Raw genomic sequence first — 26,197 nt, forward strand, 5'->3', positions numbered from 1 at the left:
ATCCAAACTGAGTTCAGGCCTCTTCTCCAAGAAGTTGCCTCTGACCCCTCTGGGTACCTCCTCTGCACTCTTTTGTTACTACAATCATTGCCCTGTATGGAAATTATCTGCTTCTGTCTATGCCTCCTATAACAGGACTCCACATTACCCTTAAAGGCAAGGATAGCACCATCACTGTATGCCGGTGTATCACATCACTGTACGCACATGCTTAGGTGTTCCATATTTGCAGGATATACTGGCTGAAAAGCATCCGTGGTTTTCTGGATCCCAAGGCCTTTAGAATTTGGCAACAGATATAATTGAAACACATGCAAATCATGATGAACTGCAGACAGCACCAACATTTAAAGCATTACGCTGTTGCTTGGGAACTTAAGTATCCCCAAATAATTAAAAAGTACATGTTGAGGGGTGATACAGAGTTTATTGAATTAGATTTTTCTATTTACAACTGAGATCACATCTACATACTATTTTGCTAGTCTACATGGGTACATTAAATCCTAACGAGTTTAGACTTACAATGAATGGGCTCAATCATACAAAAACACACACACACACTCACACTAATTGTTTTAAAACAGTAGTGCATACATTATACTCCTCCTATAAAGCCAGCTTTGATTAAAAACTGCTAGTTTCAAAGATCAATCTGATTTTGAAGATGAACCAAGAGACACACTGTATGATTCTAAAATCTATTTTAGCAATTTTATACATTTGCTATCTTATTGGACTACAGTATATGTTTTTTAAAAGGACACTGACGAGGGGCACCATCTGGTGTTAACTTTAACCACAGCTGGTTTCCTCCCCCTCCCCCCAAAAACTTTTGGCCCGAGTTCTCCATCATGAAGACTGAAAGGGCCCAGTGATACTCTGGCAGCAGCCCCATTACTGCATGGAGGTAACAGAAGCAGGCCCAGGCCCTCCTTTGATTCTCCCACACTATGCAACCTGCAAATGGTTCTGAAATTAGAACATATACTGCCAGACTTAAAAAATTAGGGACATGGAGAGTCAGCTAGACTAGAGGAAAAGAAAATCGTAGGTGGGGAGGGAAGTAGGTGGGCACATGAAGAGCCAAGCTGCTTTGTCCAACACCTGTGTGCTTTAACTAAATGAACTCAGGCCGCCAATGCAGTCGACCTACTCAATTCACCTTCCAAATCAGAATAACAAGACTAAAAAGCTCAGGCTTGCGTGTTCTACTATGCATAGGTTCCGCCGGTGATGAGGAGCTCATAAGCAGGATCTCTACTCCTTCTGCACAACACGATGCATGCGCACAACATGCCCAGCAGCTGTGGGAAGAAAACAACAGGAGAAAAAAGAAGGCTGAAGACCCTCTCATAGCAAGTGTGTATTTCTTGGTTGGCAATGGAGCTGTTTCAAGGTTCCACAGTAACAACAGGAACAGAAACAATTTGTAAGGAAAACATTATCTTTTTAGGAACCAACTTTCAGTTCCCCTGTCTCACACCTAAGAACAATACGTGAGGAGCAGAACAATGGTGCCCTAAAAAAGAACTTTCTGCAATGATGAAAACATTCTATATCTGAGCTGTCAAACATGGCAGCCACGAACCACATGGGGCTACTGAGCACCTGAAACGTCCCTAGTGCAACTGCAGATTATGTTTTTTATTTTATTTAGATTAATCTGAACTTGGGACACATGTAACTGGCTAGTGGCTACCATATTGGACAGCAAAGGTCTAGGGAGTGGAAAGACCAAGACTATGTGTATTAAGGAAACTTACTGGTGGTCTTTTTAGGCATCTGGATTTGGGGATGCAAGCTTTATTAACAATCAACAAAATTCAGTACATGAATAGCCCAAAAGCCCTATGGTGGAAAACTAATCTTGATGCCAAAAAATTGGTTTGAAGGTTTTTGTCTCTTTCATAATTATTTACTATTTTTGATATCCCGATTTGGCTCTGTGGTACCACATACACATTACTTTTTAAAGGTCATTCTTCCTTCATCATTTTATTTTAATAAGTCCTAATCCTTCTGTGGCAGCAAACTGGAATTGTAATAAAGTCATGCCACATTATTTTGAATAAGCAACGGGATTAAAATGGATTAAAGAGAAAACGATTCTAGAATTTTGACCTGGCTTCTTACAAAATATAAATCGTAACCAAAGAGCTAAATAAGAGTAAGTTAATTTGCTGTTCTAACTTTTCATTGGCAGTGAAGGGTCTCAGTTATTTGATTTTAAAAGGCAAGGCTTTCTGTACAAATGGGGTTAATCAATTTCAACAAAATGTTCTAGATCCATAAACACATTCTCAAAGTTTGAAGTGGAAGATTACTAATGAGACACAATACACAGAGAATAAGGATGTCCTGAGTCTGAATTCTCCAAGGTATAAAAGTCACACACTCCAATTTCTGCCCTCAATTAGCCACATTCTTTCTACCCATTCAGGATATATATTTGCTGCTTAAATCCATCAGTTTCATTATATCAATATTTGCTAAGTGCACAAAGCACAAAGCACCCTGAAGACCTTAATTCAATAAATATCTTTAGTCAGTTCTGGACATGTTTTGTATCTAATTCTTAAAGAAATACATTTCCATTCACTGCACATCATCAAAATATTCTTAGAACAGCTATAAAATCAAATACAATTATGTTCCCAGGGAATGTTAAACTGAGCAATAAAAATGCTAAGCTCAGAAATTACTGGTTTTCTGGGAAAAAAATCTCTCTTCCCATCCCACTTCCCTCAGATTCCTTTCAGTTGGTTAACTTCTACTGAAGGAGTCAGCATTCTCAAATGGGGTCTGAAATAAGCATCATTTCTTTTCCTGACTTTTATTTCAATTAAGTCAACTTGTACTGATTTTAAAACAGCTAAAAAAGCTTGATAAAACCTACTCATGCTTGGGAATGAGTCTGTTTACAAACATTAAGCTCTACACATTAACTTCTTATGGTCCCAACTTCATCACTAAGTACTACAGGCTCACTTCCAAAGCTCTGCTATACAGAAATTTCACTGATTATTAAAATTTTCCAACAACAGAATTCGAAATATTTTAACTCCAGAGTTATTTCTTGCAATAAAAATGCACCCTGCAATATTCAAGTCATGAGAGCTAATCTGCACTTAGTCTAAATATAACACCAAGCAACTGCAAAAAATGATTGCTAAAGAGAGAGGCAAGTGGTGATTAAAAAAAACTACTGCCAAGGATTAAATGTTCTAGAATATACTGTGTAGGGGACATTATGGGAAAATAGGTATTGTTATACAAGGTTTTGGAACTGCACACTGGAAACAACCCTTTCTAAGGAAAATATGGAAATACCTATCAAAAAGCCACGGACTCCTCAACTTCATAGCTACAAAGTTTTGCTACAGAATTTGTACACGCATACAGAGGTTATCCACTACTTGCATTTGTGTAATAGCAAGACTTATATAAATGCCCATTAATGTAGATTAAATTATAAAGTATGTCCCCCAAATGGAATACTATGCAGCCACAGTGAGACACAAGAAGGAACCAGAGGTTACATACCATATGGTTCCATTTATATATTGAAATGACAAAATTTTAGAAATAGAGAACAGATCAGTGGTTGCCAGGGTATGGGGGGAGGAGGCACAGGATGGAGGCAGGTGCAGTTAGTTACAAAAGGGTACTAGGTGGAATCACTGTGGTGGTAGAACTGTTGAGTATCTTGATCGTGCTGGTGGATACGGGAATCAGGTCATAAAACTACACAGAACCGAATATACACAAATAGAAATGAAAAATCTGTATAAAATTGGTGGATTATATCAGTGCCAATACCCTGGTTGTGATACAGTATAGTTTTGCAAGGTACCACTGAGGGAAACTGGACAAAGCACACAAGGACTGAGGGAGGCTTACATTTTTCTAAATTTGTTTCATCTGAAAAGAATTCTATCAAATGGGTAAACTTAACACTTTTTAAAAAGTTAACAATTAAGATTTAATTTCCTCTAAAATAAACACAAAACAAAACCTAGTTCTTCAAGAATTAGCTTCCCAAGCCTTGGTTTAAATTTTTAAAGAAGAATTACTTCAAATATTTCTTTAAAAGTGTGTCAGAATCAAGCCAGGGTCCTGGGATCAAGCCCTACATCATGCTCCCTTGCTTGAAGCACAAGAGTTCACTGATCTTTGAGATGTTTTTGCCTTTGATCAGGTTTTCCACACCGAGGGCACCAATCTAAATCAGATTCTGAGTATCAAAAGTTGAGAACACTTACAGGTACTCTTTTAAAAAAGAAAACATATTAGGGAAAATTCATTATTTCAACTATATGCTTTTTTCCCTTAAAACCAAAGTTTTTAAATTTTCAAAACCACTAGGTTTCGAGTCTGTGAAAGTTCTGAATGCTTGACTGAGTTTTGCTGAACTGAACACATCAAATCTTTATCAGCCGTTACTTAAAATCAGGGTGATTTAAGTATAAAATGCATATGAGAAGGCAAACATAAGTTAAGAGACTAGTTAAAATATTTATTAGCCCTCACTGAAAAATATTTAATGAAGCAATATCTGCCTGGTTAATAAGCGTAACCAGATGAGGGACATAGCTAAAGTAACGATTTTCATTGGTCTTCTTTATACATGCTGCATATTTCATGATCACAAGCACCTTACAGTTTCAAAGCTTTTTTGCCGCATGGTAGTATGTGCTGATTTAGTAACACAAATCATTAAGAACGCACAGACCAGGATTTCCCTTGGGAAAAAAGACCTCCCTTATGTTTCATTATTTTTAGCTAAATTAATATGTTTGCTCAGACAATCAAAATATGAAATAACATGCCTGCTGACCAACATATTACTATCCTGAGCCACAAAGTAAATGCTTAGAAGGGCAGAGACCATAGCAAATAAAGAGCTAGGCTTTTTAATAAATCATTTCAGAGCTGTTTGAATACCAGCAAAGTAAACAATCACATTTTTGCCATTTAAAAGGCATTTCCCATCAAATACACTAGCTTTTATTCAAATACACAGAGAGCAGGAAATCCAAGCAACTTAAACTAGCAATTACATTGGTTTTATCTAACAATTAAAAGATACCTACACTTTCTTAAAATAGATTCTCTAGGCTTGAAGCATATTTCAAGAACTACCAAAAGAACACTCTGAGAACTAGATCTGACACAAAGGATTCTCAATCATTTCAAACAATTGGCTGTTCCTCAGTTTAAGATTCCTCTAACATAATTCCTAAGATATACTGTATACACCTGAGAAACTAGCAATGTAGTTGTAACAAGCAGAAAAATAGCTGTCTTTCTTCTTTGTTTTCAGGTAAAGGATAAGGATGTGGGGGGGGGGGTTGGTGGGAGAGGGAGGAAGGAGTAGATAAAGTGAGAAGTAATTAAACAGTCACCAGCTACTTTGAGCAGGCCATTATCAGTTGGGAAAAAGACTGTAGGAGCTGGTAAAATAAGCCCCTTTAGCTACCCATTTGCAGAGGTGCCAAGTGATGACGTGGACTCCTTGATAGTTATCAGTCTGAAAAAACTAAGTCCACAAATACAGAAGAGGTTAGAGCCTCAGTTTTCACTTGGTCTTTTCTTCTGTAAAGCAATGAAAGTGTTTCTATTAGTTTAAGAGACTAGTTGTAGTCAGTTCTTGCTTTACATACATGGACATACAAAACCTTTGAGGACAGAAAAGCAAGAAGAAATAGTACAAAAAGACAGAAAGAAAGCTTTCTATGTTCAAAGTGAAATAAAGCAGTAAAATCTTTTAAAATTCTGTTACGTTCTATTAAAATACCTCCCAAGAATACACTGGGACTGGGAACAGTATGTATTTTGAACAGGCCACTCACTAATCAAGTCAAGAAAATAAAGCAAAGTCCCCTCAGACACAGTCCCCACATCCAGATCTCTGGTTTCTTAGAACCATTTTGGGTCTAGGTTTAGAGACAGGAAATGGAAAATGTTGGAAACTGGTGGCCTATTCCTCAATTGCTTCCAATTTATCTATATACACCAAGTTTTAACAGCATTTAATGGTTAAAACCATTCACAGCTGACATCAGAGAATCAGCACACTCTGATAATAACTCCTTGGCTAGCTGCACTTACCTGAATAGCTGCAAATGCCAGTGCTGCCCAGATAACATGCATCATGATTTCTTGTAGCTTCTTCACAACTAGAGCTTCGCATCCCTGAAACACACAGTCATCCTCATTAGAAGTCTTTTTTAAAAGTGAAAGCTGCAAGGTTGAATATTACTACTTAGTGGTGGAAATGGAAATAACAGAAATCCAAGGAGGGAAAGACAAAAAAGAATTTACAATAGGGGTGCCTGGGTGGCTCAGTGGGTTAAGCCTCTGCCTTTGGCTCAGGTCATGATCTCAGGGTCCTGGGATCGAGCCCCGCATCGAGCCCTCTGCTCGGGAGGGAGCCTGCTTCCTCCTCCTCTCTCTCTCTCTGCCTGCCTCTCTGCCTACTTGTGATCCCTCTCTGTCAAATGAATAAAATCTTAAAAAAAAAAAAAAAAGAATTTACAATAACATAAAACAACATTACAGACAAGCCAAAGAGCACAGCAAAGATGTTCTAGGCAAAGACAATTCACAGAGAAAAACAGGCTACCAAGCTAGATTCAAGTCTTGGCCAAGAAACCAAATTTACCTCGGCATAGAGGTCGGAGGGGTGGGCCAGACTGCCATTACAGCTGCTGGCGGTCTCTCTGCAGCAGCTCAGTGGGACACTCTGGTTTTTGGTTTCTTTGAACCAGTCTGTGTTTTCCCAGTCTGAATAGTTGTGAATTCCACAACAGTGCAGCTAGTGGGGAAGAAAACAGAAATATCAGTCCTCACAATGCAAACATATCTGTGTTGAACTTTATAATTCTACACACTGCAGAGCTTTAGTCTACTCTAGACCAAGGAGGTCCAATAAAACTTGCTGTATGATTGAAATGTTCTGTGTCTGCATGTTCAACATGTTAGCCACTAGCCACCTGAGGCTACTGAGCGCTTAAAATGTGGCTATGATGACTAAGGAACTGAATTTTAAATTTTAATGTAAATAGCCACATACGACTAGTAATTTTAGAACCTCCACATGAAAAGCACATTACCCACAAGAGGTAATTTATAGCTAAGAAAAATCTTCATATCTTACATGTTAAAAATCTGGTTCTGAATTAAATATTATTTCCAATGACAACATGCTTCAAATATTTTCTCTGAAATGTCTGAGATTTGCTTTAAGATAATTCAGCAAAGCCAAGTGGAGTAAAGATGAAATAAGACTGACAAAAACTAACAATCTGGGGGTAGGTTTATGGGTACTACACTATTCTACCTTCATGTATTTCAAATTGTCCTTCCACACTGCCCCCCACCCCGGCCCCATGCTATCTTTCCTGGCCTTGCTTTCTAAATGTATATTAAAAACCTCTTACCACCTCTGAAGTCCCTCGAGGCACCCACCTTTCCTATTGACCATACCCTTCTTCAATTATCACCTTCCTGGCTAAATTTTTTTTTTTTTTTTTTTTTTTTGGTAAAAAGTCAAATTCTTCTTATCTAGTTTTGATTAGGTGATAGTGGAAAAAGCTTTTCAAGGGTGAAAGTAAAAATAGACACACCATGAAGCTAACCATGGCTATGAAAATACATGTCTAATTTACATAGTAATAGAGTTTAAGGTTGACCCGACAATAACTGGCCTTCAAAAAGAAATTCACCTCAAGAGAGCTCACCTGTCTTTGTACATAATCAATAGCCCGGCTAGCAGCATCAGGGTTGGTTCCATTGTAGGTCTTATATACTTTCTGAATGCTGCGATCAACCTCATTTTCCACCTGAATCAAAACGAAGAATTCAGTCCCTTAATAATAATGGTAAAATTAACATTTGTCAAGGCTCCAGCTAAAGTACCTAACTAAAATGTATGGCAAGTTGCCAGATAGCTCTGTGAATTTCTCATTAGAAAAAAAATTTTCTCCCTTCCTGTCTCTACAGAAATTCAGATGAAAATTCAGACATATTACATCACAGATTAAAACCATCCAAAGGGAAGATTGTGTGAAAAATGGCAGATTAACAATCTATTCAAGAGGGAGAAAGCAGCTGAACCCTGAGACAGATATTGTTAATTATAAATGAACTGCCTTCCATTTCAAATAAACTTTTAGTGGGCTGGACTTGCTCATTTTCCTTTCCAAAGGGAGGTAAAAATAAAAGAACTTTAAGCACCCCCTCCCCTTTGGAATAAATACCAACAAGCTTTCCATTTTATTTATTCAATGTTTAGATTTGGCTAAATATGCAAAAGTAATCAGCAAGTTAAAAAAAAATCAGTCCTTAAAAGTGGCCTTTTATGAAAAAAGTGCAGTTCAATGTGTGAATGAGGAGACAGGAAATAAACTTCTTAACTTATTGCTGTTAATCACTAAAGTGGCAACAAAGTGTCATTTAGTAAAATGTGCTTGTACCAGATTCTCCTTACCCTTCTAGGATGATTAGACCTACTTAGTAATTATACCAGTTATGTGATACAACTATAAAGTTGATAACCAGTAGGGGCATAATCCGATGCATTCCTTTTTGGGGCACAGCTGCCCAGGTGCCTTATGTATCAATGGTCTGAATATTAAACTGGCATATTATGCCTTTGATTTAAAACTGTGCTACATTAGGAATACTTCTACTATGTCTTTATCATAGCTTTAAAGTTATACTCCAATTAATTAATTTAAGGCAGATTGTTTAGCCTTAAATGGTACTATAGGTAGAGAGCAAAAACAGGCAAAATAGAAACAAAGGTGAAAGAAAAGAGGAAGTGACTAAGAAAGAGGAAAGGGACAAGAAGGGAGTGGCTGGCAATGGCTCCCTTGGTGCTCAAGTTGGAGGGACCCCTTGCTCCTCTGGATGGGCATAGATGGTAGGATCTCAACTAACAATTATCTTTTTCTAAGTCCAGAACCAACGCATTTTTTTTAAAGAGGCAAAGGAAAAATGAAGTCCATATTAGTTCTTCAAAAGTCCTTTAGTTCTTCTAAAACAGAAAGCAGAAAACTTATATGCCGTCCTCTCATCCAGGGCATTTATGGGCTGAAGAAATCTGAACAAACTTCTCAGCTGACCAACTATTCATCTGCAGCTCATTCTGAGGTAAAGAAAGTTAAATACTTACAAATTAGAACAGGAGAACACTTTGTTAAATAAGACTAGACGTCTTGACAATTTTTTTATTCAATCCATCACCCAATTCATCTATTATCATAACACCTTGCCACTGCTGGACAGTCAAAGATGACTGCCTCGCCCTAAAGGAATTCGGAGTCCCCAGACTAGATCTTTCTAAGATACACTGTAGCAGAATCCAACAAGGGGAAAAGAGAGAAAACTATCTTGTTCAGAAATCACTTGCTTGTTGGTTTAATGCTTCTATTATCCTGTCTCAAATGAGGAAAGTGAATTATGATCAGATATTACAATAGCCTCTAATTTAAGCTTCAGAAGGATTTTACAAAGGGCTGTAACATTTCCCCCATGTGGAACAGTCACTAGGGTGTGCCTATAAAGTTTAGTTAACGGTTAGCTAGAAATTCTTCATGAACAAATCAACCACATGAAATAGCCTGAGGTTAAAAGTGGGCCTGGATGAATCAAATTTTAAAATGAATCCTTCCTTCAGCAGACAGCTGAAATGTAATGTAGCTGATAGCTGAAAATTCTCTAGCATGTCTTGGGTTGATCTCCATCCTCTGAGTTCCAGAGATTTATGTCATATATTAATCTATACATACAAAACCGCTGTGTTGTTCAAAGGTCAACTGGGTGAGCTGGGTATATATATGGGTACCCTATATATATGTTTGTCAAATATAGTTTGAAATCCAAGCAGCCCGTCTATGATTTTGATAAAGTTCTAAAACCATTCCTAACAAATATTTGTGGAATAAAGGACTTAATCATGACCTAAATTGACTTTTATATACTCTCTCAATCCAAAGAATATCTTGTGCTTTTCATTATTACCTCGCATGTAAAAATCAGTGGAAAAGGCAGTTATACCGTATTTAACAAATGGAGAAGCCTCCCATGGTAAGGAGTAGTTGGTTGGTAAACTGAGAAAGTCCATAAAAATCACAGGCTTTTAAAAAAGTAAACATTTTCATTTAGCTTAAAGCACAGAAATGTATATACTTCACACTGATCTTAAGATGCAAGCCTGTCTTGTCTTTGCATAAGATTCACTGATTAGAACACTTTATCATTTGTTCTGCACAAATCACATTCTTAATATATTGACAGTGACTTCCAGTTCTTTAAACTGTTGAAACATTGCAACAAAATCAAGTGTATAATCTACTAAATATTAATAAATTTCCCCTAAAGCTATACAGTGATCATACCCATCTGATTTGATCAAAAATGTTTTAGTGACCACTTGTTTTTACCAAATCTCTCAAATTGTTCAATTTTCTTTTTTGTGTACTCATTTTTTTTCATAAACTTGGTCAGTATCTAATTAACTACATAATTACACTAACAAGTACTCGGGAGTACACTTGCATCAGGCCTGATAGCTCTCAGCCAGTCCTGGGTTCCTTCCTCATGTTCTTTCACAGAACCTTCCTCTAACAGAATCCATGTACACTGAATTCCATTTTTGCATGTGTTTCTCACAAGACGCCAAATGACACAGCACACAATACATTATAGAAAAAAATTACTGTGGTAGAAAATACATAAAAACTGAAATAAGTAAGCTTTCAGGACACTTCCTGAGATCAGAAACCACATTAAACACAATCTTAGATTCCTACATAGGTATCTTCAGTGGAAAGAAGTGTTCAGAAAGAGCCTGAAATGTTGCAGTATTCTTTTTTTAAAAGATTTCCTTTTACTTACTTATTTGAGAAAGAGCAGAGAGACAGAGCGCAGAAGCAGGGGGAGGGGCAGAGGGAGAGAGAAGCAGGCTCCCCTCTGAATAGAGAGCCTGATGTGGGACTCAATCCCAGAATCCTGGGATAATGACCTGAGCCAAAGGCAGACACTTAATGACTGGGCCACCCAAACATCCCTGCTGCAGTATTCTTAAACATAAAACAAAAGCTCAGTTCTCTGGTATGTATTCTTTATTAAGCCAGGAAACTAGACTTGTGTTTACTAAATGCATTTTGTTTTCTTAAACACACATACACACACAAAATGAAGGCAATACTGACATCTAACATTATATTAGTTTCAGCATGGTTTAAACTTTTATATGGCAAAATGATCACCATAATAAGTCTAATTAATTCTTTCACCATATGTAAGATTTCTTTATTGTGATAAGAAAACTTTTAAGATCTACTCCCGTAGGGGCACCTGGATGGCTCAGTGGGTTAAAGCCTCTGCCTTCAGTTCAGGTCATGATCCCAGGGTCCTGGGATCGAGCCACGCATTGGGCTCTCAGCTCGCTGGGGAGCCTACTTCCCTTCCTCTCTCTCTGCCTGCCTCTCTGCCTACTTGTGATCTCTGTCTGTCAAATAAATAAATAAAATCTTAAAAAAAAAAAAAAAGATCTACTTTTTTTTTTTTTACTGCCTACTTATTATCTCTGTCTGTCAAATAAATAAATAAAATCTTAAAAAAAAAGTATTGCATGGAGCACTGGGTGTGGTGCAAAAACAATGAATACTGTTACACTGAAAATAAAATAAAATTTTAAAAAAATTAAAAAAAAAAGATCTACTCCCTTAGCAACTTTCAGACATGCATTACAGTATTATTAACTTTAGTTGCCATGCTGTACATTATATTCCCATGACTGACTTACCTTTATAACTGGAACTTTGTACCTTTTGTCCCTTCACCTACCTAGTTTACCCAACCTCCCACAAATGGCAACCACCAATCTGTTCTCTGTGCAATTTCTAATGAACTTTAGATATTTAAAGCAGTGACTAAACTGAAGTAAGGCAAAAGAATATGTTTATTCTGATAAAATGAATTTGTTCTATTTCACTTGAAACACTTAAGCTACCTTTTAAAACATACGAATAACAGTAGACAACATACCTTTGCTCTGTAAACGTATCCCAAAACCACTACAACAACTTCTGTGACAAAAACCAAGAGTAGGATGATGACAAACTGTAAGGAAGAAAACAGTGTCAAAGTTAAATACAAACTGCTCTAAATAGTCTTGATATAAAAACAGTTACCTGAGATAACTGCTAGAAGACAAGTGCTAATTCTGTTTCAATCATAAGAACCAAAGAGTCTATGCAGTTTCATGCTTGATTCAAGCCAGTAATAAACAAAATATTCCCACATACCATGATGACACACGCAGTCAGTAAAGTGCTAACTTACCGTGGCAAGTCCACAGCGGCTTTCTCGGATTGTGGCGCAGCAGCCAATTAGGCCAATAATGAAAAGCAGGGCTCCTACAGCTATGATCACTACTGCAGGGATTAGAGTATACACATCTTCAAAGAAGTGGTCATAGTCATCATAAGTGATAAAGACATAGGCTCCCACATAGCATAAAATTCCAGCTGCCCCCTGTAGAAAACAAGATCAGAGCACTGGTAAAAATCTTTAAGCTCTGTTAGTAAAGTGTTCCTACTATTTCTTAGTAGGTTATCATTTAATGAGATTTGCCATCACTTTAAAAAATTTTTTAAATATTGTATTTATTTATATATAATGTATATAATGTATTATTTGCCCCAGGGATACAGGTCTATGAATCGCCAGGTTTACACATTTCACAGCACTCACCATAGCACATACCCTCCCCAATGTCCATAACCCAGCCACCCTGTCCCTACCTCCCCAACCCCCAGCAACCCTGTTTGTTTCCTGAGATTAAGAGTCTCTTATGGTTTGTTTCCCTCCCTATCCCATCTAGTTTCGTTTTTTCCTTCCCTATCCCCCACCACCACTTTAAAATCTACTCATACACTTTTTTTTTTTAAACAGTGAAGCTGAAAAATCTATTATTCATTAGTAAGAACACTTCTTTACTAAAGTTGAAAAGTTTCCCAAATACTGCCTTCTTTTCAATAACTGATGGTTCGGTTAAGATCAAGAAACCATGAATCCAATAAATATTGTCAAAAACAAACTCTCCTGTCCCCAAACACACAACAAAGGCTTATATGCAACTCAATTACAGGTCTACCACAGATCAGTGGGGTGGTGGGGTATGCCTTTGCTCATTGTAGTTGTCCTCAATGAATGAAAAAAATTATGTACGAGTTACGTACAAGTGGCAGAGCCAGGATTTGAATCCAGGCAACCTAACTCCAAAATCTGCACTTCTAACCTTTATCCACCCACTTGGAAAAAGAAAATACAATAATAGTTAGTAACCTGAATATCCATTTTCAAAAAACTTACTGTCCTAAGGCTGCAATAATAAAGCCAGAAGGCTCAGTTAACTAAAGAACTTTGCAAATCCTTCAATTTATTCTTTAGAATGGTACTTCTCAAACTCTAAAGTTAACAGGAATCACGTGAGGACCTTATTAAACTGCAGACTTTGATTCAGTAGGTCTGGGGTTGGGGCCTGAGACTCAGCATTTCCAAATTCCCAGATGACGCTGCTGCTGCTGGTTCTTGGACTACACTTTGGAAAACAAGGTTTCCTATAGGGAAAGTGAATGCAGAAAGTCACAGAATAGAGATCTATCTTACTTCGGCTCTACCCCAGACACCATTCTCCAACTGCAGTTTTATATGCATTCTCCTCTCCTCTATCATTGTCATTTTGTTATCATTTTGTACCTGCTCAATGCTGACAGTTTAATGCCACTTGTTTATATGTGAATGATCAAATGCAGTGTGAGGCTAAGTGTTAAAACACTTAGTGTAATGAGTTATCATTTGTAGAACACTTTGAGACTTTCACAGGAAAAGAATGGTTTCACTGTCCTTTAAAATTTAACACATAAATCATTAATCTCCAAACTAGAAAACAACCTCCACAATGATATTAGAAATATCATTAACTCTCTCAACCTAAACACGCAGTTTTTTTCTCTAGTCTATGGGACACATTTAGTTTGGGCAAACCAGATCAAGAAATGAGCTCAGTTAAAATCAGAGTGAGGCAAAATAAGGCCCCTGATGAACAAAGCTGCTGCTCCCTGCTCCTCACCTCAGATTCCATTAGCCTACATACACCCTAAGAGAAAACTGCTACACCCAAATGTACACATATTCTCTTGTTTCTTTACCTCTCTGCTGTACTCTGTATAATGCCTTACCCACACCTGCCTGAGGACTCCTTGTTGTCTAATAAGATGCAGGTTCTTGGCCTTTTCAGGCTGGATTAGGTGCCCTTTATGCACTCCCACATCACCTGGCTCTAACAGAGTATTTATTACAATTGTTGCAACTTAAATATGTCTCAGTGCACACACACAGACACACACACAACTGCAGTAACCATACACGTCTCAGCACACCTTTAGGGCACAAATTTTGCCCATCTGTCTTTTAGCCCTCTATCACCACCCAGCACCTAGAACGGTGTCTGGAGCAATCAAAATTTATTGAGTATAATTCATCTCATCCTTTCCCTTGAAATCGCACACCTCCCTTTCTATCATAAGCTTTAGTTTTTGTTTTTTCTCTTTGGTCTAATTTTAGAGTTTTTAGTTCACTATTCAAACATGATTTGGCAACTTAATCTGGTTTACTAAATTCCTGATGGCCATCACATCCAGAATAGATTTTTAGTTTATAAATGCTGAACTTATAGCAACCATGCCTGTTCAAAAGTTCTCAGAGTTCACTGACATACTTACTTAGGGGGTATATTATGGGATGAAGGCAGGCCTTGGAAAGGGAAAAGAAGAAAAATAGCTTAATAGTTTGGGAGCATTAATTACAGAAGTACATGGGCTACTTAACATTCTTACCAAAGAAAAACATTCTTTCTTTTCTTTTTTAGATTTATTTATTAATTGAGAGGGACAGAGCACATGCACTTATGAGCAGTGGGAAGCAGAGTGAGAGAATCTCAAGCAGACTCCCAGTAGAGCAGGAACTCAGGCCTCAATCTCACCCCCAAGATCATAAGCTGAGATGAAATCAAGAGTAGGATGCTCAAATGACTGAGCCACCCAGGCACCCCAATACTACTATTTTTACTATATATGTGTGTGATAAACACACACATGTATGTACACATACATATTTTGCTAAAGTAAATATCTTTAGTCCTCAACTGAACTAGAAGAAATCCTAAATATCAATCAATTAAATTTTGTCCAGTTTGTCTTCATTAATCATCTTTCTATCCTTTGGATTCTTAGCTTTTCTTACTCTAAAAGGTAATTTTTATTTTTTAGAAAGGCTTAATTAAAATAAATTAGAGCTTCTAATAAATGAAATTTTAGTCTACAGAAATCTGAAGGAAAACAAGATAAAACTGGAAGAGATATGTATTCAATTAATCTGAAGCATAGATACTAAAGTACTTGCATTTTAAATACAAAATGATGAGCCTTTCACCTAAAGAGAAAGACTCACAATTGGTGTTCCCTGGGAATGGGCCAAGGGAAATACTTCCAGTGCAGCCACCCTTCACCCAGACTGAAACACTCAACTAAAAGTGAGACTCTGAGGAAGCAGAAAAACCAACCAACAGCAGATATGACCAAACATGTAACAAATGCAATGGAAGGCTAGCAGGAGATGCCATCTGTAAGGCTGCCTATTTTTTTTGAATTGACTTGAGAGCAGTATCTTTTCCAAGGCTGCAAACCAGTCAACAGCCAATTCACACAGCAGAGTTGAGAACATAATAGAACTCTGTTTTGAACACATAGTGGGAAACAACTTAGTAGTTGCACACACAAAGCAGAAATTACACTGAATGGGGTGAGTATATAAATCAAATGACTTGTAAACAGCCTTGTTTCCTAAATTGAAGACAACTTCAAAATTTTCTTTTGATAGCTGTATACAGTGTTTATATTTTAAGTTGCATAATAAGCAACTTATGAAATGACATCAGTTTCTTTGAAAATATGGAGTAGGTATCTGAACAATAGCTGAAGGCCTAAAAACAATACGCAACTTCTTCAATGACTCTAACCACCAGTATGAAAAACATAGGTAGAGCTGTATGGTATACAGAGAGGAAGTTATAAGTAATTCCTAACTAGTATGCAGAGTTGTCACACAGATGTTTAATATAAGAATTACAGCTATAAGAAAGGCTAAAAGGTAAGCTGGATTAAATCCTGCTTTTGAAGGGTCATGATGGGATTGGGATCTATCAAAGGATCTGGGCTTTGCCAACAAAGCAGCTGCAGAGGGGGAGGAGGTGCCACAGAAGAGGAGATGAAATGCAGAACTTGGAAGATACTGCACTGCACTGCTTTAGTCACTGCTGAAAAAAATCTGAGCCTCGAAGGAGGATTTGTGCCAGGACACTATACTAAAAATATTCATCCTTTTTCCAAAGACATGAAGGGAAATTTAAAGGAAAGGCTAAGGGCTGAAACTATCAAAAGAATAATTTTTAAAAACTATTCTTCCTTATCTTTTAAAAAACTCATGCCCTAAATTAAGCCACAGAATTTTAAAATTATAGGAGAGAGAGTGCTTTTCCATACCAAGCTGTTCTCTAAAAACTAAAGCTATCTTGCTATCAAATTTTGGAAGCAGAATTCCAGAAGTATGATATTCATTTTATCCTTTTACCCTTCTACTACATACACACAAATGTAAAGTCTCTTTTAAAGTAAAACATTTCATTCTTACTTAAGATTGCTTTTTCTATAGTTTAGAAACTATAAGCTATATAAAACTATAGTAGGGTTTTGTTTTTTTTTTAAGATTTTTAGTTATTTATTTGACAGACAGAGATCATAAGTAGGCAGAGAGGCAGGCAGAGAGAGAGAGAAGAGGAGGAAGCAGGCTCCCCGCTTGAGCAGAGAGCCCGATGCGGGGCTCGATCCCAGGACCCTGAGATCATGACCTGAGCCGAAGGCAGAGGCTTTAACCCACTGAGCCACCCAGGTGCCCCAGTAGGGTTTTTTTGTTTTGTTCTGTTTCTATTTTTCAAAACTTCTGTGAAAGAAATAGCTGATAAAATGCTGAAATCCACAAAACTACTAAATTCTTTCATTTCCTAAGGAAGAAGAAATATAAAACAAAGGTGGGCACATCATGCACAGTGCAACTTGACAAGGGAATGTGGCACTATCAGCCTTGTTGAAAGCTAGGGAATAAAACAGCTCCGTTGTAAAAAGTGTACCTATATGGAAGTTTAGAAATGTGACAGTGAAAGCATCCCATAGAACATTTCAGTGCAGATAAAGCAAAGAATAGAAGTGATTTTCTTACACTGGTATAGTCATTGATTCATGTCCAGAACCGGCAAGAATCTCAAGACAGTGTACAGATGAGGGGCCATGTGAGGTCATTCAGCTAAAATCATAATGTTTGACAAGTTCTTAACCACCTGTGTGAACTGCTCCTTCAGACTAATTTTTGCCTCAAAGAATCAATTGGTAAAATAAAAATGACTGGAATATTGGGAGAAAAAACAATCAAGAAAAGGCAAGGTGAAAAACACTGTGTACTCTAGACTTTGTAAGAAAGCAGATTTCAAAAAGAAAGCAGAGGGTAAAAATACAAGTAGAAATCCATCTTATGTACATCTTTTAACATTTAATTCAGTTTCCTGTACACTGAAAGAGAGAGAGAGGAAAGAAAGAAAGAACGAACGAATGAGCAGGCCAAGCTATATTCAAAGATGTGTGAGGGTACAGAGAAATGCACCCTCAGGTTGGAGTAGAGATTAATACAGAATAATCTTTTTGGAAAGCAATCTGGCAACACATACTGGCCTTAGTATTTATGTTTTCACACCTATTAATTCCACTTCTAGGAATCTATCCTCATGAAAATAAGTCAGATGGAAACAAAGAATTTGTATGGAAGGTATGTTCATCAAAATGTTATTAATATAGTAACAAAATTATAGCAAAACAAAAGAAAAAACCCTGGCATCCAGAGGTATACTTGGCATTAAAGCTTTTAAATATTTTGTTAAAGCATAATTAATAATAATAAATAATAATGTAATGTGCTAAGGGGAAAACATACATCACATAAAGACATTAAAAAACAGTAAATTTTGTCTCTGCATGAGGAATTATGGTGATATTAGTTTGTTTTCTTAAAATACTTTTTAGTATCTTCTTTAAAAAGCAAATATATTATTTGCATAATCAGAAAAATAAAATATTTATATATTTTTTAAAGATTTTATTTATTTATCTGTCAGAGACAGAGCACAAGCAGGGGAAGCAACAGGCAGAGGGAGGAGCAGACTCCCGGCTGAACAAGGAGCCTGATGTGGGACTTGATCCCAGGACTGAGATCATGGCCTGAGCTGAAGACAGATGCTTAACTGACTGAGCCATCCAGGCATCCCCTTAAAATTATATCTGAAATTCAGACTTTGTTGTTCTCTCACAAATGAATTCCTGTATCTGTCCTTAACCACCAATATAAAATAGGCATCTCTTCCACCCCAAATACTTTAGGCACCTCTGCCAATCTCCTCTGCTTATCACTTTTCTCTGGTCTACCTGCCTTTGACTCATCTTCAGATGTTTTCTGATTATCTAACACAATTCTGATTCTTTCAGTACACATTACCCTTCCACCCCACCCCCATCACCACATAAACATCACCTTTCAAGGAGACAAAGTAAAAAAAAAAAAAGAAAAAATTCTGCCATCGTTATCTGTATCATTGCATTACTGTCATCATTCTTAAAGAAGAAATATCTTAATCCTTTTGCACCGCTATTATTTTGATGATATGCCAGAGGTCATGTTCCTCAGTTCTGCCCTATTTTCATTTTCTGTATTCCGTTTTTTTATGCCATTGTTTATCTAGTTTAACAAAGTTCTTCACCTAATCCAATTTATAGCTACTGCTGAAAGACCCAAAAGTTTGGGTGGTAATGAAATTGGAGATGAAATAATTACCAGAGCCAGATTATTTTAACAGCATGGAAACTGGCTATTTTCAGACTGTAGGGCTCCAAGGGTCATCTGAGAAGCACGGAATTTAAACATGCATTTTCTTCCTGAGACCTTCTGTCCCCACAATCTACTCTGACTATAAAAAGAATCTGTTATTACTATAGGAGCCTGAGATGCATAAACTTTATAGTTTGTCCATATTAGGTGTTATGTATTTAATCAGTAGAAGCAACAATGTAAGATACAATATCTTGGCATTTACTATATACCACCTTTGGTAAATTAAAAACAAATTTATAAACAAAAGTAATTTTTCTCATCACCTGATTCTACCAAACTATTTAGGTAGGGGAAGGAGAAGACATAAAGGAACACTTGAGACTGCCCATAAGATTTGACGGGGAGAGGAGGAGGAAGGTACACCTAGAAATTAAATTCAATAAAGTATTAGAAGAGTTTGCTTATCTGCTCCCTCACCCCACGGGCTGTTAAAAAACAGGGACTGTCTTTTTGTTTTTTGTACTTCTTAGAAACAAGTAAAGCACAGATATTCAACAAGCATTTATGAGTGAATGATTCTTAGGGTATACCTGTCTGGTGCAAGTATAAATTTTATGGAATATGTTTTCTGCAAAAATCCTAGAATGAACTGGATCTTATGGAACAAAATCCATGAAAATATTTCAATGCATAATAAATATTCTAAAAAGCTAAGAAACAACCTATTCCTTAAATTCCAACTAAAGAGAACACGTCTGCATTTGGTCATCTGACTGATTCCAAGTTCCCAATGCTGAGTTCTTTCAGTCAATAATTACTCAGAGCCACAAGGCACTTGATCAGTGGACAAATGACTCTAAATGAATTAAGACTGGAAACATTCAATTTCTTAACTGCCAAACACAAGGTAAGAAATAGGTCTCCTATTATGTACCATGACTAGCTTACTGTCAAAGTTAGCTTTTCTTTTGGTGAATTAAAAAAACAATAATGGGGGAAAAGAATCTGTTAGCTGAAGGTGTATTCTGGTGACCCAGTCTTTGTCAGAGCAGTCATTCATGATGATAGAAATATGGGAAACAGAGAAGCGAATTCCAGGATGTCTGATGAAAGTTCCAGTTTGAAAGTATCACATCCCCAACCCAAATGCATAAGTGCTGGAAAACACAAAATATGTATAACGAGATTTCTGACAAGAAGTTTTCCTTAAAATATTTCATTATAAATTTTTTTTAAACAAAAGCACGAATGTATGGTTAAATCTTCTTTTGGTAATTTACCAAAAGAAAATATACCAAGTATATTTTTACCATTAGGCCTACAGGATGTTCCCTGCTTTAAATGTCTTCATCACCCCCAAATCACCCCAAATCACCTCCTCCTTATACTCCAGATTACATTTCACCTCCTCAGGGAAGCCTTCTTTGCCAACCTAAAGCAGCCATTCACTCATTCACTCTGTGATATCACCATGTTTTAATTGTCTGCATAATCACATCAGTATCTGATATTTTTCTTGCTCATTTTTTGCTTGCTCCCCTACAAAGAAAGTTCTGTAAGAATTAGATCTTCACTGTCTTTTCCATCATTTTATCAATAACATAAGCACAAACTAAATGCCCAAGTATCTCCGCTATATTTAACAAAGGATCTTTCCTTAATTATATATATTCAGATGGAAGTATGACGTGAAGCTTTTTTTGAAAAGATAAATCTTAAAGGTTACATAGGGCTTTCTTTTCTTTTTTTTTTTTTAATATTTTATTTATTTATTTGACAGAGAGAGATCACAAGCAGGCAGAGAGGCAGGCAGAGAGAGAGGAGGAAGCAGGCTCCCTGCCAAGCAGAGAGCCTGATGTGGGACTCGATCCCAGGACCCTGAGATCATGACCTGAGCCAAAGGCAGCGGCTTAACCCACTGAGCCACCCAGGCGCCCTTACATAGGGCTTTCAAATATGATTTGTCTGTATAGGGGACTACAAAAAAGTGAATGATGATTACTGAAGGTGCCACATTCTGAAGTTACTTATAAAGGCACTTAAAGTGTCTGACCTTCGTGTCATATTTCCTACTCTATAGATGTTTTAGCGTTACTATTGCCTCTCACACAAATAAAAAACAAAAAGTCCAAACAGATATGATACATTATATATTCTACAAGCATGGACAAAGTTTTGTCTTGCAGTCCCTATAATGCCCAAGACACATATCAGCAAAATAAATACAAGCCAACTGGCTTTTTCTTACAGGGTAGAAAAAGTAAAGGCAATTTGTGTAATATGGAACTTGACTGAATACTCAACCAATTTCCCAGAATAAAACCTGAAAATTAAAAAGTACTGATTTAAACTTATTTTAGATGAGCCCTCCTCTTGGTCAGATCAAATGACCCACTGAATTAAGAATCCTTTCTGACCTTGGTACAAAGGTGCAGTTTAAAGAAGAGGCATTAGTTCTCCTTGAAATATTTCATTATAAATTGAAGACTATTCCATTAGTCTGTAGCATTTAGTCATGTACCTCAAACACTCCAGTCTTCCATAAATTATCATGGCCTAGCACTAATATGCTTACATGTAAAAAAATAGAAATTCAAGTTGTACACCTGATTTCACTTGTCCAAAATTATCTTTCAAGTGACATGCCCTAACATTCTGGAATTTGGTAAGGAACTCTCTAGTTCCATAAGGACAGCCTTCAGGATTTTAGTAATGATTGTTCCCCCTTTTATTTTTTTTTTTTTTTCTTTTTTACAGATAGAGAGAGAGAGAGATTACAAGTAGGCAGAGCAGCAGCCAGAGAGTGTTCCCCCTTTTAGTTTGTGCTTTTCTACAGTTAATCTTCTTAGACTGAACAGTCCAAAAGGATACCGACCAAGTCAATATTAACAATTTCAACTATCAGGTCATTTAGCGCCAAGCTTGGGTATTTCAGGTATATATCTAGTTCCACAGCTCATTGAACAAACTGTCAACTAAAACAGGATTATCAAGATATTAAAAGGTATAGTTTATTATTTTTTTTAAGATTTTATTTATTCATTTGACACAGAGAGAGATTATAAGTAGGCAGAGAGGCAGGCGGGGGGCGGGGGTGGGGGGTGGGGAGCAGGCCCCTACTGAACAGAGAGCCTGATGCAGGCCTTGATCCCAGGACCCATGACCTGACCATGACCTAAGGCAGAGGCTTAACCCACTGAGCCACGCGGGCACCCTTAAAAGGTATAGTTTAAAGATCCTGCCAAATCAATTAATCCACAGTCAGCCATTATCCACAACAGCCATTACCATCTGATAGTGAATAGGTGGTGCTACAGAACTATAAAGTCTTTAAAAAGCTGCCCAGGGGAACCTAGGTAAACTTTTGATATACTCTATGTAGGGAAAGTTTATTCTTCTGCGTGTGTGTGTGTGTGTGTGTGTGTGTGTGTGTGTGTGTGTTAAGGCATTAAAAGGAGGGAGGGGCCGCTATTTAAGAATACACTTAGGGGCGCCTGGGTGGCTCAGTGGGTTAAAGCCTCTGCCTTCCGCTCAGGTCATGATCCCAGGGTCCTGGGATCGAGCCCCACATCGGCCTCTCTGCTCGACAAGGAGCCTGCTTCTCCCTCTCTCTCTCTCTCTCTCTGCCTACTTGTGATCTCTGTCGGTCGAATAGATAAATTTTTTAAAACCTTAAAAAAAAAAAAAGAATACACTTATTGGGGTGTCTGCATGGCTCAGTCGTTAAGCATCTGCCTTTGGCCCAGGTCACGATCCCAGGGTTCTGGGATCAAGCCCCACATCAGACTCCCTGCTCATTGGGAAGCCTGCTTCTCCCTCTCCCACTCCCCCTGCTTATGTTCCCTCTCTCCCTGTATCTCCCTGTCAAAATGAATAAATAAAATCTTAAAAAAAAAAAAAAGAATACATTTATTAGAACTGAAGAATGCACTACATTTTCTCAGAACCAGTTAACATCTGTTGTATGTACTTCCTTGTAATGACCTAATTTTTTAAACTGACAAGTCAGTGTACTTTAAATGATGGTACAGGCTCTAACCAAGGTTAAAATTAGTATGGTTAGAGAAAGTGACTCTAACCTGGCTAATGAGTTCCTTCCCCCTTCCAAATCTTTTAAGATTTGCTCTAATATCACGGGCTCCAGAGTATAAGACAACCTGGGTTTGAACACAGACTCTGCCACACCTTGGGTGTGCAACCTCACCTCAGTAAACCTTAATGCCCTCATCTGTAAAATATGCGTAAGAATATTTACTGCCAGATGGGGTTACTGTGAGAACAGCACTGTAAATTGCTCAGCACAATGCCTGAGTGTAATAAGTACTCAAATGTTAGTTATTACCGGCATCATCAGATTCCAACGATCTGTCCTTAAACCAATCCTTTAGTGGGAGACACATCTAATACTGTTTCCTCATTAGTTATGTTCCACTAATGCTGCTCTAAGACACAATCTCCCCCTTGCATGTCTGCTTAACTTATCACAGCTCACAAAAGCTTTACTATCCTACTAACCTAGAAAAACGATATTTTTACTACACAGTATGACTTCAGTCTTGGCAATAACCCACTATGAAAAGCACAACTGAAATTCAATCTAACCTTTCTTTACAGAAGTACCAGAAGTACATATACTTACACCATTTCTAAAGATTCATGAGCAATCACTTAGAATTAACTGATATTTCAGAGTAAATGAAAATTTAATTATCTTTCAATTGTTTTTAAAGATTGATTTGTTTGAGAGAGAAAATGCCCGGAACTGGGAAGGAGAGAGGGAGAGAATCCTAAGCAGACTCCCCACAAGTGAGAGCTGGGCTGGGACTCAGGGCTCAGGGCTCAATCTTGGGACCCTGAGATCATGACCTGAGCCAAATCAAGAGTCGGATGCTTAACCAAATGAGCCACCCAACGCCCCTCAAAATTTAAAGAAAATGGTTCCTGTATTTTAAATATTGTGTTACATTAACAACAATTCCAGTCCATGAGACTGAATAGTCTAGAATTCATGATAGTTTGTTTTTCAGAATCAAATAGCTATGCCCATGAAAATCCTAAGAAACTGTAAAGGGTACAAAGCCAAGTCTCTGCCTAAGTACCTTATTATCTAATAGAGTGCCTCTCACTTGAAGATCCCTGAAAAATTCTTTTACCTTTTAAAAAGGTTTGTAACTCAAATGAAAGTGTGAGAAACGCTGCTCTAATTGGAAGAGGTCCGAGAACCCCAATGTCACCTGGGTGATTTTGAACAGGTACCAGCAGGACCCTTTCCATCACACCATAAATAACCTAAAAGACTCCATGGCAATATTTTTGTGTAGTGCCTTATTATATATAATTATCCTTTTATGCTATAGCAGTCAGAACATGAAAAGTTTCATCCTCTGTTAAGGTGGGGGCATGTAAGGCGGCAAGGATCTTTCCAAATGAGGTGTGTGTGTGAGAAGTTGAATGGGAACATACAAAAGTATGGGAAGTGGGAATGTTCAAGAAGTGTCTAGGGACTGGACAGCAAGTGTTTAAGAACATGATCAGTCATGAAGAAGGAAAGGTGACTGAAGACTTCTGCTGCAATACCAAGAGGAGGTTGAACCTTATTGTACTGCTGAAGATTTTCTCCGGGGGGGGGGGGATGTGAGGGAAGAAATGCTTAATTTATCAGGGTGCAAGGTCCAGATGGACTAGAGGGTGGAGAATGATAGGAACAACACCGGTTACTACAAAAGTTCCTGGCGAGATAAGAACCTGAACTGCCATGAAGTGGTTATAAACACCCCTTTCTTTGGGGGCGTGTCCAAAAAAACCCCATAAGCCACCTTTTGCTGAAAGTGAACTCATTGCTTTCAAAATCTTTTGACATCCGAATCCTATGTAACCAGGGCTTATGATCTCAGGTTACTAATGCCCAGTGACCAAAACAAATATACCGATTTTCCTGGGCAAAGAATGATCTGGCTTATCAAGTAGAAACCTTTCAGTTTTCTGGGCGGGTAACCAGCTAAGCAGTTCTGTACACACAAAGAGCAGTAAGTCAAAATCCCTCAGCCCTGAGTTGCTAGCGTCCCCGCGGAGCCGCCCGTTTGCTCACACGCCTCGGGCTGCCACTGGAGTTACGGGGGCTCCGGGCCCTGACAAAGAAGCAGAGCCTGACCCTTTGGGGAGTATCCTATTTCGAGCCTGAGGTCCTGAAAGAATCTGCAGTGAGAGCCCGCCGTGGAGCAGGCTGGTCCAAGGGGAGGGCCGCAGCCTCACAGCCCGGAGCCCCTGGCGTGGAGCCAGCGGGCCGGGGATCCAAGCCCCGGCGCTGAGGCCGCGGGAAGCCCCTGAGGGCTTCCCTTCCCCGCCCTCCGTCCCAGGCGGAGAGGAAGCCTCCGCCGCCTGGCCCTATCGCCCACAAGCTCGTCACCGCTGCCCCCGCAGCGCCGGGCCCGTCGAGCGCCTCAGTAGAGGCCTTCCCTGGGCCACGCCGCCGGCCCCTCGCCCTTCCCCGCCCGTCTGCCCCGCTCACCCAGAAGATGAGGTTGAGAAACACCAGCACGGTCTTGGAGGAGGTGATGCCGCACTGGCCCATGGTGCCGGCGGCCCGCGGGGGCCCTGCTCGGCGAGCGGGATGCGCTCACCGAGCGCGGCGGCAATGGCGGCGCCTCTCCACTGGGAAGTGCACGGCCTGCGCGGCACTCACCGCAGCCCCCGATGCCGTCGCGCAGCCCCGGCCCCAGCAAGCACCTCGCTTCTTCGCGCAGCCGCCGCAGAACCCCAGGCTCCCCGCGCCGCTCCCTGGCAACCGAGTCCCGCCCCCGCCGGCTTCAGCCAATCACTCCCGCGGTAGCTGCAGCGAGGCCACGCCTCCTAAAGGAGTCCAAGATTCAGGGCCTGTTGTTGGCCTCGGGCTGCCCTTGGACGCGCAAGTCTCGTCGACGAGTTCCAGAGGAACAAACCCACTCCCCTCCTATTGAGCTACGTTTGCTATGCCAGGCTTCTAGATGATTGAGGGCCCACAGAAGGCTCTTTCTGCCCAGCCCGTTCGCCCCTAAAGAGGTCGGATCGTGAATCTCTCCCACTGCACGTCGTTTTCCTGACAAGGTAGCCCCAAAGCAGCACTGTTTGGGAGAAGTGCAGTGAACGCCGGCAAATTTTTATGGAGAACTTTCTGGGCCAGGCGCTAGGTCAGCTCTCAGAAGCGTCATCA

General features: G+C 38.8%; 1 protein-coding gene across 1 annotated transcript; it reads right to left on the reverse strand.

Annotated features, from left to right (window-relative positions):
• Positions 1 to 407: 407 nt before the first annotated feature.
• On the reverse strand, positions 408 to 25,770 carry TSPAN3 (tetraspanin 3). The gene is made up of 7 exons (XM_046009836.1): positions 25,517 to 25,770; positions 12,358 to 12,549; positions 12,061 to 12,135; positions 7,746 to 7,847; positions 6,668 to 6,820; positions 6,115 to 6,198; positions 408 to 1,307 (listed from the first exon to the last, which is right to left on the reverse strand). Exons 1-7 carry the CDS (start codon positions 25,577 to 25,579, stop codon positions 1,215 to 1,217), a joined length of 762 nt encoding a protein of 253 aa, XP_045865792.1. The 5' UTR covers positions 25,580 to 25,770; the 3' UTR covers positions 408 to 1,214.
• Positions 25,771 to 26,197: the final 427 nt, after the last annotated feature.

This window comes from Meles meles, chromosome 6, assembly GCF_922984935.1.
Source record: "Meles meles chromosome 6, mMelMel3.1 paternal haplotype, whole genome shotgun sequence".
In the NCBI taxonomy this organism is placed as follows: domain Eukaryota; kingdom Metazoa; phylum Chordata; class Mammalia; order Carnivora; family Mustelidae; genus Meles; species Meles meles.

Bases quoted from the DNA above. Each gene is read 5' to 3' on its own strand.
- TSPAN3 (XM_046009836.1), bottom strand. From the start codon at position 25,579: ATGGGCCAGTGCGGCATCACCTCCTCCAAGACCGTGCTGGTGTTTCTC. The intron at 12,550-25,516 runs GTGAGCGGGGCA...TGTTTTCTACAG, and splicing joins TTCTCAACCTCATCTTCTGG to GGGGCAGCTGGAATTTTATG. The intron at 1,308-6,114 runs GTAAGTGCAGCT...TTCTTCCCACAG, and splicing joins TGGCATTTGCAGCTATTCAG to CTGCTGGGCATGTTGTGCGC.